The 14726-nt window shown below is 35.2% G+C and overlaps 1 protein-coding gene across 1 annotated transcript in view; it reads left to right on the top strand.

The window, feature by feature from the left end:
* The window catches only part of Acss3 (acyl-CoA synthetase short chain family member 3), a 174280-nt gene extending 160853 nt beyond the window's left edge, over positions 1 to 13427 (top strand). The window contains exons 14-16 of the mRNA XM_038314385.2: positions 9438 to 9537; positions 9625 to 9800; positions 10759 to 13427. Of these exons, the coding sequence (XP_038170313.1) occupies positions 9438 to 9537; positions 9625 to 9800; positions 10759 to 10827 (345 nt within the window). The 3' untranslated portion in view covers positions 10828 to 13427. The remainder of the gene's footprint in view (positions 1 to 9437; positions 9538 to 9624; positions 9801 to 10758) is intronic.
* Positions 13428 to 14726: the final 1299 nt, after the last annotated feature.

The following is a 14726-nucleotide window of genomic DNA, read 5'->3' as shown; positions in this document are numbered from 1 at the left end:
TTTTCCCCTCTGAATAATCTTAGCCTCTCTACCACAAATCAGCCGATGTGATCTGAATGGTCTGTTTTCTTTTAACTTGCTTCATTAGGCGAGGAGTCTACCATTTCTCCAGGACTAGACTGGATTGGTATTGTAGCCCTGAGGAGGATTTTTAAGGTCAAGTAGTATGTTCCCTGCATTTGCTACTCTTTCCCAATATCACCTTAGCTTTTCTGGGTATTCTACTTTTATAGACATGATGAGTTTTTTTTTGTGACTACAATGAATCCATTCACCAATGTTGATTGCTATAGTAAAACCCACATATATATATTACATTACAGATTGCCTTGGGAAAGTTTATATCTGAATGACTTTGACCTTCTAATCCATAAGCATTGTGTCCTTCCTCATTGCTGTAGATATTCTTTGATCTTTTTTTCATAATGTGTTTTGTGAATACATTTTGGCAGATCTGTTGTCAAGCATTTGATGTTTAGCTGTTGAAGGTAGGGTATATTCTTTAAGTAGTTTACAAATACTAATTGCTAGTAAACGTAAATATTTTGACTTTTCAAAAAATTTTGAGTACTATGCTATTTTTGCTAACTATATGTAACTAATTCTAAGTATTTTTTAACCTTTAGGTATCTTGATATACTCTATGTACAAGCATACTATCTGAATGTAGTTTCTTTTTTCTCTTTTAATCTGAAGGTAATTCTTATTTTTATAAGAATTTTTGAACTAGATGATATTTCTTATGTGATACCATAAGTGAGTGGCAGAAGTCAACAGGATGGCTAGAAGGGTTCTAGAATTGATCATTTCCATTTCTGCATTAGATAAGATATAAACCCACCAAGTTAGGCTGTGTCAAGGCAGTATTTTGGTGTTTGTTTTTGCTTTTTTTTTTTTTTATAATGTGGAGCTTACATAGAAGAACCTGCAGACTGTCCTGAAACCTTCCAATGTAGTGCTTTTCCTCATTCATATCTAAAATGTGAGATCTATTTCTTTCTTTCATTTCTTTCTTTCTTTCTTTCTATTTATTTATTTTTATTGAGCTCTACATTTTTCTGTCTCTGACATTCACCTTTGCGCTCAGCTATGCAGCACAGAAGTTCTGAGGGGAGGGTTCTTGGTAAAATTTTCAGTTTTCAGACTGCCCCCCATTCATTTCATATCTTCCTACATTTGCACTTGGTCTGGTAGAGTTTGTTCCAGGAAGGTGTGATTGCCTGTGTCCCCTTCTTTCCTTTCCTTTTCCTGCAGTGACTTATTCTTGAGCCCTCAATCTTCAATGTATCCAAAAAAAATATTGAATTTTTTGCTTTGTCTCATGACTGGTTTCCAGGATAGAGCACTGACTTTAAAGCGAATACGGAATCCAAATATCAAGCCTTTATTTCTGTTGCTCGCGTTTGTCTTTAACTGGCTTCTATGTGATAAACTGACATTTCGCTTGGTCATTCTGTTACCTGGGTTCATTCCAAAGTATCCTCATGAATGATATTCACAGGGAGAAAACAGGGGCTGTGTGAATCCTGGCATGTCCTAAGGTAGAGCAGGGTGAGTCAGCAGAAATCCATTCTTGGTCTTCATGGGTCCTGATTGGGAAAGCAATGAACAGTGAATCTTTTTGTGTTTTTAGTGTGGAGTGGAGAGACTCTTGTTCTCCCTCCCACAGGGTATGCTGTTTCTCATGAGAAGAAAAAGGTTCAGCTTACTTGATGTTCATTTGGTGTAATGTGGAGAGTCTGAGGGTCAGGAACTAGTCCTGCTTTTTTTTTGTAGTATTGATCTGGAATGGGGAAAGTAAGGCCTGCTTCCAGGTTCCTTTCTCTGTTCCTTCATTTGGGCCTCTGCCAAGGCTTCGCAGGTTTTTCTTGGATATTTTTCTGTATATACTTATTGGAAGTTCCACATTTGATAATATATATTTATGTGGACATATACTATTTATTTCCATACATATAGAAAAATATATGTATATATATATATATATATTTTCCATACACATGGAAAAATATATGTATATATATACATATATGTATATATTTGGGAAAAACAGGAAATAGAAGGATCAATTAGTGTAGACAGGGGTAATGGGAAGGTACAGGGATGTGAACATAAACGAAGTATATATGATTACCATTGAAAATATCCCTATATGCCTATCTCTGCATATAATGAATAATGGCAATAAAAATAAGAATTAAAAATTGAAAAAAGAAAACAGATAGCTCTTGAAAACTGATAGTTACTTAATTTTGCCATTTTTACATGAGTCTATGACTAAGAAAGTTATTATGAAACTTCTGATAGGTATTTTAGCTGGTAAAATGTCACTGTAGTAAGTCTAATTAGAAAAGATAAAGTAGGTCTAGTTATTTATTTTTTTATTCCTATTGGAGAACTCCAGAATAGTTCCTATACTGCATGGAATAAACAATGAAAAATTTAATGAAGGAAAAACTAAAGCTAACATGATTAACAACTCAATGTATCAGCATCAAAAGATCCCAAAGTCCCATTTTTCTCCTTTTAATTGGCAGGTTCATCTTCTTTCATGGCTATGCCTGACTTCAGGTCAAACTAAACAACTTAATTTTTCTTGTAATGATGACCTTATTTTTTTAATGACATCTTTAGTGTCAGTCAGTGTGATGTTTTTGAATAAAAAAAGTCATAAAAAGTCCCAGAACGCATGCCCATCATGTGCTATTATAATATCTTGTTATTAAATGACAACATTTTGTCCTAACTTGAAATGGAAATTTTTGCTTCATGTATTTCAATGTGCTGTCAAATGCTGGTTCTGCTTGTATGAACTTTTAATTTCTTGCCTCTAGAAGATTAATGCCAAAATTCATCTGCTTTTCTTGTAGCCTAGCTAATCAAACTGTGAAGGTGATGTTTGCATAGCCCTTATCAGTCAGAGTTCTTAGTTCCCTTACTTTTAGGATGAAAATTGTCCTAGTCAATTATATGGTTATGTGTTATGGATTTTTATGCTTCTACTGACATTCTCCTCACTGTGTAACAGCAGAATTCAGGCAAGCTCAAATGAGCAGAGAAAGTAGCAAAATGAAGAAAGCAGACCTGAGTTGTTGATTTTTCAACAGAAATATTGTTACAGGGTCTTAGAATATTTTTTAGCCCTTGACTCTAACATGTCTCTTAATATAAATAAATGATTAATTATTATTGAATATTTATGCCTAATAAGAAACTTTATTTTACATTTGGCCTCTTTTCCCTTTATTTGGAATATCTGTGTAATCACTTACTTATTGGCATGTTCCTGTTTCTCATTAAATATCTTAGAAAATTAATATACAGCATGTGCCTGAAATTTTCTCTCTGATATTTTTACTCTCTCTTATTGGTATGCCCAACCTTCTGGGCAAGGCTAGAATGTTGATATTTCTAGAAGAAGACTGTGATATGTTTTAGTAAGAGGTGACTTATCACGCACTCTATACCACATGACTTTTAATGATATTACACGATTATCTTGTTTTTAAATGACTATAATTTGTGATAACCAGAAACTTATATTTTAGTGTATTTCAAAAGAATGTAAGGTCCTGAATCCTCTGAAAAATCCATTTCCATAAATGTAAACAGTTAAGTGCTGATTTTAAGTATGATTAAAATGCTTACCTATTTCTAGTTTTACTACTTAAATTTCTTAAATTTTTACAGTTTATCTTTTTAAATTAAAGTATAGTTACATCGGTTCCTCTTTCCTTTTAATCTATTTAAACTTTCCTATATATTTCTCTTCAAATCCATGGCCTGTTTTCATATATATGATTACTTTCTATATATGGATACATTAATATTCATATATATCTTATAGAATCTGTTTGTTATTGTTTATGTATATATGATTTTGGGGCTTACCATTTGATATTGGATAATCAATGGGTTAAATAAAATTTGAAAAGGGTATTAAATTAGTGAACATAAAAGCAGCTGATAATCTATGAAAATTGCTGTCAGAAATATTTCAGAATACTCTGATCTTTCTATTCTTTGTGCAAGAAAATGGAGCTGTCGAATACTTTTTATAAATTTAAAAGGACATTATTTTTGCAGACCCCAGTGCACGAAATAGCCTCCTGTGCCTACTTAGCAATAAGATCTATTTTAAACTTTGATTAATCTTTGAAAGCCTAGCAAGGAGCCGGCGAACTGAGAAACTTGGAGGAAGTTCAAAGTGTCCTCATGAAAAATGAGACTGAAAATTTCTAGTTTGGGGTTGATGAGACAACTCGAGCAGGAGCCAGCATTCTCTCTCTTCCTCAGCTCTCTCTTACTGCTGTAGACAGAGACTACGGGAAAAACACTGGACTCTCGGCCTTCAGTTTTCATTTGTAACAAAAGTTGAAGTTTGTTAATTAGTCTAGTACTATCCCTGGGAGTATGGGGATCTGCTCTGAAAATGCTGCCTGCGAAGCCTGGGTCAGGGTCTTTGTAGATTCTCCCCTGTGAAGTTTATTCTGATCGAGCACAATGTTCTCCAAAGTTAGCTATTTTTTGTTATTTTAAGGATGATGTAACGACAATTGGGTCTATTTCCATGTATGTACATTTCCACGTCCTCTCTAAAGACCCCCTAGAAATTTCAGTAGACACAGAACATCTGTAACGATGCACTGAGTATTTACTTCAGTGGCCGAGGAGCTGAAAAAGCATCCACCTTTTCCTGGCCATGGAGACCAGCAGTTCTCATGAAATGACATGGAGGATGACTGATTTGAAAGATCTTTTATTATTAAAATAATTTTTAAATATTTTGGTCAAAATTATATCATTTCCCCTTTATTCCTTCTAACTTTTCCTGTATACTTCCCTTCTTATTCCCTTCATGTCCCTCTCTTGAAGTCTCAAATTAATAGCACCCTTTTCTGTGATTATTATTGTTATACACACACATGCGTGTGCACACACATATACACTTCACTATACAAATACAACCTATGGAGTCTTTAATATTGATTATATGCAAATTTTAAAAAAAAAACTTAACTTCAAAACTTGAGTATGTTGCCTTAAAGACTTAATAAGAGCCCATAAATTCATTAAAACATATAGAAAAATGACCACATTTGGAACAATAGCAGATATTTATCAAGACAGTAATGATTTAAGCTGTACTTCTGTCTTTTGTCCTAATGCAAGTTTATTATGAATAGTTATTGACGTCATGTGGAGGTGATGTGCAGATAGGGCTTTCATTGTCTTCTCCATAAAATTTTGATCAGCTTCTTTTTCTCAGATATCGTCAATGTGTGTTATGATGTTGTTCTTTTAAATTGTGATTTTGAAACCATCATCTACCATGCAAATATTATGAGTAGAGCAACCAAGAAAGCCCTCTCTCTTCCTTTATAGTGCCTATTGAATGGTTGAAAAGCATAATATTCATTGTTATAATGAGCTTTATTTAGAGTTGATACCTGTTTCTGGAAAATGGCTTTGTATTCTTACAAACTAAAAACTTATCTGAACAGATAAAATGGAACACTTTGATATTATATTCTAGGGAATTATGTGATTAATTTATAAATTGCCCTTTCAACTGTAAAAAACAATTGATTTCCTAACTATTTTAAAATGTGTCACCATTAAAGAAAGAAAAGTGAAGCAATTAAATGTTAAATGGAAAAATGTACAGTGTGGAAGTTTTGATATGTATTCTTAGTTAGTAGTATTGTCATACTGGCTAGGCAATAAAATATCTAAATAATATTTTAAATAAAAATCATTTGAAGAGATTACATCAGCATGTTACAAAACTAGGTTACAGAGGCTTGGGGCACCAAGGAACACTTTGTTGATGACTCTAGATAGCCAAGTAAAAGAGCCATTTTCATTCATCAAAAAAAATTACACTATTTTGCCTACCAAAGCTATGTGTCATTTGCTCTGAGTAAGTTATTTTACCATAACTGGCAACTGGCTATAGTAACTGCCAAAATAAATAAATAAAATCAGGCAGTGAGTTATCTCTGCACTTTCAACATATGGACTTTAAAAGTAAAAAGGTTATAAAAACAGGACATTTTGAGACTAGAAACTGAAGTCGTGGCTTACAGACTGCACGGTATATCTGCAGCAGAACTTTTTTGATTTTGGAGACAAAGAAGGAATGCTTGTCTCAAGTACTTCTTTAGCATGCCCCATTCTCGGCATTTGTGGGAGGTAACAGCTGTGTGCACAGAAACACAACCCAGGCATTCAGAGAAGGGATATTTTAATGATTTGTATTACCATTTCCAGTTGGGGCTGTGTGAGGTCACACATTGGATTTGTGCCAAATATCCTGTTGTTTATTGAGGATCCCAAGAGTTTTGAAAAGAGAAGGCACAGTTTCAATATGGTTTCATAAAGAAAATCAATAGCAAGTAACAATGAACACTTGGTTCTTAAGCGAGCACCCTCCTAATCCTGTTGTGTTTTGTTTTACACACACTCCTCCCATCTTTTGGGATTTTTCTTCTTTGCCAGTTGCTTCTTTTATGGGTGTCCATTAGATGTTAGTGTTCCTTATGTTCTTCAAATTTTCTTTTTTTCTACTTTCTTCCTCAATAATATGATCCATGTCTACAGCTTCCATTGCTATCTTTGCATGAATGACATCTACAGGTGATATTCAGATCATGAGTCTCCTAGATACAACTTTTATACATAGGTGTCTTCAATGTATCTAAAGGGACCATCTCTGAGGCAAGACACAATGTTTTTTCCTAAGTCTAGCAATTTTTAGTTTAAAAAACAAAACCCAATTAACAAAAACTAAATCTCTTCCAACCAACTACTCAAGTTCAAACCTCTTAGGGTTTTTCTTATTATCTTTACATAATCTCTCTAGATTATTCACACACAGACCCAAAATATTGTCACATATTATTATCTTGTTTGCTTCTTAATGTGATATTTTTACATCTACTACCCCAACATGAGTACACTGTAAGACCCTTAGTATGTTACCCAGTCTAAACAGACACCTCCCTCCCTCAATAGTTTGCTATTCTCCATACTGATATAAAAGTCCATGTTTCTCAAAACCTCTTCTTATACTTAAGTATAAAAAGTCAATCTGAAAATAGAGACAAAATGGTTATAATTTTATGGTCCCATGAGAGAAGGAATTGGGGTAGAGCAAAAGGATTAATGTCAATAATAATATTTAATAATAATTAATGTTAATAATAATGGATATGAAGGATCAATGATGAAACAGGACATTTGGAAATAAGTCAAGCTATTCTGTGTATTGTACAGTGCTGATATATGCCACAAATTGTCAGAGCCTATAGATTATAGCAAAGAGGCATAAATATGCACATGAGGCAGGCAGGCTGTGTACGCATGAGGGCACGATCTACATGGGGAGTTTCCACTTTCTGCTTAATTTATTGTAATTCTATGCCTGCTCCAAATATATACCTTAAAATTTCACTCTGACTTTGCATTTCTTATTCCTGAAGTTGCTACATTCCTTGCCAGTGATTCAAAAAGTTGAATTAAATCCCCCAAACAGCTCACTTTCGTAAGCGGCAGTCTCTCTTCTACCATCACCATTGTTTGGTCTCTATTCCCCAGCCTCACTCACTTATTTCTTGATCTGAATCAATCTTGGGTGGTTTCATTGAGATTTTCCCTTGTCCCATCTCCCTTGCCTGGTAAATGTCTATCCATATCTTCTTATTGTCTTATGCTAAGGGAAGCTATCTCTGAGGTCCATATCCTTGGGTGATGTTAGCAGCTTTCAGTGTTATCTTTCATTTAGATAATCCATTTTTGCAGATACCTTATCCCTTTTTATAGCTACATGGCCATAAAAATTAAACATTTATGATGACTTTTTTGTTTATCTTTTGAGACAGGGTTTCTCTGTAGCTTTTGGAGCATGTCCTGAAACTAGGTCTTGTAGTCCAGGCTGGCCTCGAGCTCACGGAGATCTGGCTGCCTCTGCTTTCTGAGTGCTGGGATTAAAGGTGTGAGCCACCACCGCCCAGCTTTATGATGACTTTTTAATAACTTTCCTCTCTGATAGAATAAACTCCATGTCTTAGTTATGGTTTCTATGCCTGGGACAAAATACCATGACCAGAAGGCAAGTTGGGGAGGCAAGGGTTAATTTGGCTTCCACTTTAGCATTGTTGTTCACCGCTGAAGGAAGTCAGGAATCAGGGCAGGTTCCCAGAGACAGGAGCTGATACAGAGGACTTGGAGGGGAGCTGCCTACTGGTTTGCTTCCCATGCTTGCTCACCCCACCTTCTTGTAGAACCCAGGACCAACTGCTTAGAGATGGCACCACCCACCATGGACTGGCCCCTCCCTCACTGATCAGTAAATGAGAAAATGCCTTACAGCTGGATCACCATGGGTCATTTCCTCAGCTGAGGCTCCTCCTTCTGGTGACTCTACCTTGTGTCAAGTTCACTAAACTACCAAGTACAACTGTCTTCTTGTTAACCTGACACACAAACAAATCACTCTTCAGCCACAACCCTCCCTTTCTTATTCATCCCCAAGATCTTAAGTGACTTTAAAAGTCCCAAGTCTTTATAAATTCAAACATATTAAAATTTCAGCTCCTTTAAAATAGCCATTTAAAAAAAAAAAGTTCAAGTCTTTCAACTGTTGGCTCCCTTAAAAATCAAAATTAAAAACCTTCTTCAAGAGGGAAGAACCAGGGCACTGTCACAATCTCAACCAAGCAAAACCAAGCTCCGCCAGAATGAAGAACTCAATGTCCATTTACCTGGGATTCACTCAGGATCTTCTGGACTCCTCCAAGGGGCTTGGGTCGCTTCTCCAGCTCTGCCCTCTGCAGCACACACAGCTTGTCTTCTAGGCGCCGGCTGGCTCCACTCTACCGCTGCTGCTGGTCTTGGTGATCTTCCCATGGTCCTGGCATCTCCAAAATGCTGGGGTCCCTTGTTCCTGGCCTACTCTTTCACCAGTAGCCTCTCATAGACTATCTTCATAGTGCCAAGCCTCAACTTCTTTACATTACCTCTTTGATCCTGGGTCTTCAACGGCCACTGTGGCTGCACCTTCACCAATGACCTCTCCTGTGCCCTCAGTGATATAATTCAAGTGCTCTCTGTAGTGATGAGCTGTGGGCCGGCTTCCCGCTGCCACAACGCATTTTCTTTGACTTCATCAACAAGCAATTAAGATGAAGAACCAATCTCTTCACTTTCCAGGGAAGCCAAGCAATTTATCTTTGTTACTGTCGGCCCGCAGTAACTACCATGGGGATCCTAACTGTTTGCCTCAGTTGAAATGATGTGAACCTGTAGGAAATTGCAGGAAAGCAGCTATGGATCTCACGATTCCCTTTTCTAAAAATATTAAGATCATATATGCATATAATCTTCATATATATACATATATTTTTTTTTCTAAAGCATGGCCTTTTTTATTGCAGTCAGTCCTTTCGCATGGCACTGTTGCTGACTGTGCTGTGGTTGGCAAAGAAGACCCTTTGAAAGGTCATGTTCCTTTAGCCCTCTGCGTGTTGAAAAAAGGTGAGCTGTCTCTGTCGTTCCTGGCTGTTTGGGATGGAATGATTGCCGTTAGTTTTGCACTTCCCAGCTCACATTGTTTCTCACTAGATATAAATGCAACAGAAGAACAAGTCTTGGAAGAAATCGTGAAACATGTTAGGCAGAGCATTGGCCCTGTGGCTGCTTTTCGGAATGCAGTTTTTGTCAAGCAGTTACCCAAAACGAGGTCTGGCAAAATTCCACGGTCTACACTGTCTGCCTTGGTCAATGGCAAGCCTTATAAGGTAAACAATTCCGATTCTATAATGCTGAGTCCTGAAATGATTTTGATCATGTGTGTGGCACAAGCAAAATTCTATTAAAATTCACATTTTCAATCATGAATTCTATTCCCAGCGAACTCTGTAAGTACGAGAGCTTGAGAAAGAAATACTGGTTAAATCATATACATTACTTATATGTATATATACTGATGGGTGAACTTTTGAGTTTATCAGTTTTGTACATTTCAAACAAACTTAAAGAAATTCATCTCTTTGAACTAAATGTACATTTTGCTTCATTATAATCACTAATGACCATCATGATGAGAAATTGAAGTATTTGAGAAGTCTAAAATGTTCTAGGATATCAGTGCTAATTGATTCTACTATGAATAGAGACAATTATCTTAAGAAACTTTAGACTGATTCAAGTACATACATGTTTCAATGTCAATGCATGTGATTGTCATGAAAATCTATAAATTCATCAATAATTTTAATAGAATTGTAAGAATCATTTATCTGAGGGAATTTCAGAATAAACAAACACAAATTCTGGAGACTCCGTGGGCATATCAACAATTTTGCTAAACACACTATTTCCTTGACTATTCCTAAAGATTAAATTTTAAGTATTGTACTTGAAGGTCCCTACTTCAGACATTTTGTCTGTTTCTTTTCTTTTTGTGAAATAATTGGGGATATAAATCATGTGGCCTGTAACTCTAGCATTTGGGAAGTAAAGTCAGGTAAATCAGGAGCTCAAGGCTGACCACGGCTAGGTAAGGTGCTTGAAGCCAACCTACAGTGGCACAGGAGCCACTGTGTCAAAAAAGAAAAAAAAAATCAAAAGAAAGTTAAAAGCATAGCAAAACAAAATATATGAGTGTTAAAACAAAATATATCACTTTCTATTGTACAAAAAGTCCTAGAGAAGTTCACGGGGATGTGACATCCGAAATTGTCCATTTCTTTCCAGGTAACACCTACTATTGAGGACCCCAGCATTTTTGGTCACATAGAAGAAGTGCTGAAGCAGAGCTTGTGATTTTTATTTACTACGTCCAGTCAGTCTATCTTCATCTTCTAGCTGGATTTGTTTATCTTCGATAAACACTTAAAAATATTTTCTATAAACACTTAAAAATTCATTTTTAACTCAGATGTGAGCCTTAGAATTAAATCAGTCTAATAACCCATGAAAGGGCTGTATTTTATGTTATGTCATGTTGTTATGTCATGTTATGTGAGCCAGTTCATATTGTTACCTCTTCCCTGTAACATGGATCATTATATGCTATCTTGCATATTAAGGAACATGTCTTTGGTGTACGTTTTTATAAACTCATGTGCCTTACAAACACATTTCAGTTGAAAGCATCTGTAATATAAGCACACTTCCAGGAGATAAGAATCAGCCATACTTGATCAAAATCTAAATTCAAATCAGGTTCAAAATATAATTTACAATGTTACTATGGAAACTCAAAAGTTTAATGTTTTTAAGATGACTACCTTGTTTACAAGTAATTATCTAAAGATGATTGTCTAAGCAACACACGGCCCAGAATGGAGGAGTGTTGCTAGGTTCTCTAGCAACACAGGGCCCCAGAATGGAGTACCATTTCTAGGTTGTCTGTGAATGGGTAAGGGGAGGCAAATGTCTGGCAGAGAAACTAGACAGTTTTTCACCAAACCTCTTGTAGAATGAAGGCTCCTCAAATCCCCTATCCAAGTTGATTGTATCTGTCTTGATGCTTGCATCTACCAAAGGCCTCAAGGAAATGGCGTAGAAATGGAATGGAGTGGCAAAGGAATGATATAAAATATAGGGAAGTTTTAGTCTTATTCTAAAAATCAGGAGACTTTCTAGATAATATCAATATATCAATGAGTTCCTCCCATTCTGGGTTGTAGGTTGGTTTTTTTTTTTTTTTTCAAGGTGACATGTGTCCTAGGTTGGCCTCACATCTACCATATGAGTGTGACTGTCTTGGAAGCCCTGGTCCTCTAACTTCTGGTTGCTTGGATACTATCGTACTGAGTTCCAAATTAGCAATTTTTTCTCTTATGGGATCGAACCCAGAGACTTCTGCACATTAGACAAGCACTCTTCCACTGAGCTATACTCTAGGATATCAATGAATTTATGGTGAGGCCTTGAGCCATATAACCCAACACAGGATTTTTTAAGAATATGAAGCCTTAAGTACTGGAAATTATGTTCCATTGAGGAGGCAGCCATATTAGTCCCCAGATAAATATGGCTCAGGTGGGAGACTGCACGAACCTCTGAGTTTCAAGAGAACCCCAAATGTCTGCTTTTACTGCAAGTTTTAACTTTGAATAAATGTTAATTCATTTACAAATTATGCTCTAAAATTTATTTCCATCTACACGTCTATAAAATGATTGAGCCTTTTCAAAAACATTAAAAATGAGCCTTTAATAAGGTTATAGAAGTATATCCATTAACTAGAGTAGAAAGAAATAATTAACTAGCTTAGAGCTCTACATGTATTATTCATCAGAGCATATATTTCAATCCAAAGAGTATACTGTAATCATTGAATCATTGAAAGTTTTTAGCATAATTTCTCAATTCTTCAGTTTTGGGGAAACATTATTATGAAGAGCCCAATATTCTAACAGAATCATTTAAATACATGAAATGCAGGAGGAGAGCAACAAATTAGAATTTACCTGTCATAAAATAATGTGTATTTTATATAAAAGCTCTCCTTTTAGGCCTCTTTGGACTGCTGTGTAGATAACAGGTGACTTCTCAAAGAAAACTTTTACTGATTAAACTACCTTCTTCATTGATAAATCTGAAAAAAAATCTTTATTCTCTTTAATTGTTTTGGTACCATGAGTTAAACCAACTGGATATATATATATATATATACATATATATATATATATATATTATTATTATTACTGGAACCTGTTCAGTTCTTTGAATTTCCCATTGCATGTGTAAATTTTATACATTATCAAGACTATAGGGTTTAAAATCATTATTATTTTTAATATGTTAGCATTATGACACAGTTCATTATATTCCCCCACTTGAGTCAGATATTTTAACTGAATTCATATTTTTTTGTTTGCAAGATACAAACTCAGGCAAATCTAAGGACTGAAGGATTTTTATCTTCAGATCATTTGTAGATATTCCTCTTTAACAGATCTGAAGGACCTCAGCAAACAGGCCTGCATTATTTTTCAATTGTGGGAATCTAAGAACAAAAAACAAATAAGCAAAAAACAGCCAAGTGCATTACACTTTGGATGGAGCTGTTTCTTATATTTCAGTAAGGAACTTCTCCACTACAGTCCAGAGAGAGTGGTCACACTCATGTGGCTAAAATGGAGAAATGAAATATATAACATACGCATCAGACAGTTTACAATTTGGGGAGAAAATTAAATAACTTCTTATTTTAAGTCTCATTATACTTTTTTTGCCAAATTTCAGCTGAAGTTTTTTTAATTGGGTGTGTCTTTGATAGCAATAATACAATCTACAAAATGTGACCATACTTCTATTTACCTAAATTGGTTCTGTGTGATCTTGTATTTTATGAAATTTTTAAATTTGTAAAACATTTGAAAATAAAAATAAAAGTACTTTTAGTAACTAAAGAGTGTGCCAATTTATTTTTCCCCATAAAATACACTCAACAGATCTAAATAAAACTTGTTTTACATGTCAAAAGGTAGGTTTATTTATATAAAAATGTATTTGAAAGGGCTTGGTTGATGATATTCTAAAATATTTGAATTTTTAATGTTGGCGGTCATATGGGAAAATTAAAAAATAAAAAATGAACTACCCAGAAATTTAAACTCAATCCATGAAACTGGTTTTCATATCTGACTAAAATATCCTTATACATTAAAACATATTTTTGCATTTTCTTGAGGAAAGTAGCTGTACACTGTGTATCATACTGCTAGTACTTAGTACATATCACCAGTAATTTTTTTAATGTATTTTCTCAAAAGCAGAAACTGATTTCTGTGACCGAGTGAGTGGTTGCTAGACTTAGCTATGGAATATCCCCCAAAGCTTCTGTGCTGAGTGCCGGGCAGGGCGATGCTTAGGTCACTGAAGTGGTCCTCTCCCAAGGAGACTGTGTGGCTCCAATCCCATCAACGTTCTCCATTATCCATGGCCTTGGGGCAAGCAGTTTTCTCTAGTACATGCTTCCTCCTGTGCTGTCCCACACCACTTGATTTCCCAAAGCATGTAGATCTGCCAATTCATGAGCTGGATCATCCAAAAATATCAGCCAAAATAATCTTTCTCTTCTTTATATTTTACTTATTACAAGTCTTCCACTATAGCTCTGCAAATTTGGTTGCTCTACTAGTGTATAAATATGAACATAAATTTTTCTAGAGCATGAGCATCTTAGTTTCTCTTATATTTCATTTAGATGACTTCATTCCTATCACGAGCTGCTCTTGCTCCTTTAACACCGGTTTTACTTGAGCAACATTTTCTTTTTACATTCAAAACACTTCCATCAGCTTGTTTAGACCTCCCTCTAGTGGCAGACCTGATTTCGAAGAAAATTGCATTGGAAATTACTGAGTGATTGTGATTTGAGTAAATCATTAAATTTTATGCTACTAGAAAACAAAGCTTAAGCAGAAAGCTGGAAGCATTATTTTTTTTATTGACAATGGAGAGGGCTTCTGTTACCATTACCTTTTGATTGAATCTGTTCAACAAAAATAGACATCAAAACAAAGGTACGTGCAAATATAACAAATTAAAATACAAAAGAAAAAAATTTACTAATGACAGGTCTTGCACTTAATAAGACCAAGCAGCGGGTAAACAGCAGTTCGATCAATGGTATTGTTAAATAGGTTTCACTTTGAAATCTCCTGTATAAACAAGGAATAAACAATAGTGACACCACCAAATAAAGC

The sequence above is a fragment of the Arvicola amphibius genome, chromosome 17, assembly GCF_903992535.2.
Source record: "Arvicola amphibius chromosome 17, mArvAmp1.2, whole genome shotgun sequence".
NCBI lineage: Eukaryota > Metazoa > Chordata > Mammalia > Rodentia > Cricetidae > Arvicola > Arvicola amphibius.
This window is presented reverse-complemented; position numbering and strand designations above follow the sequence as displayed.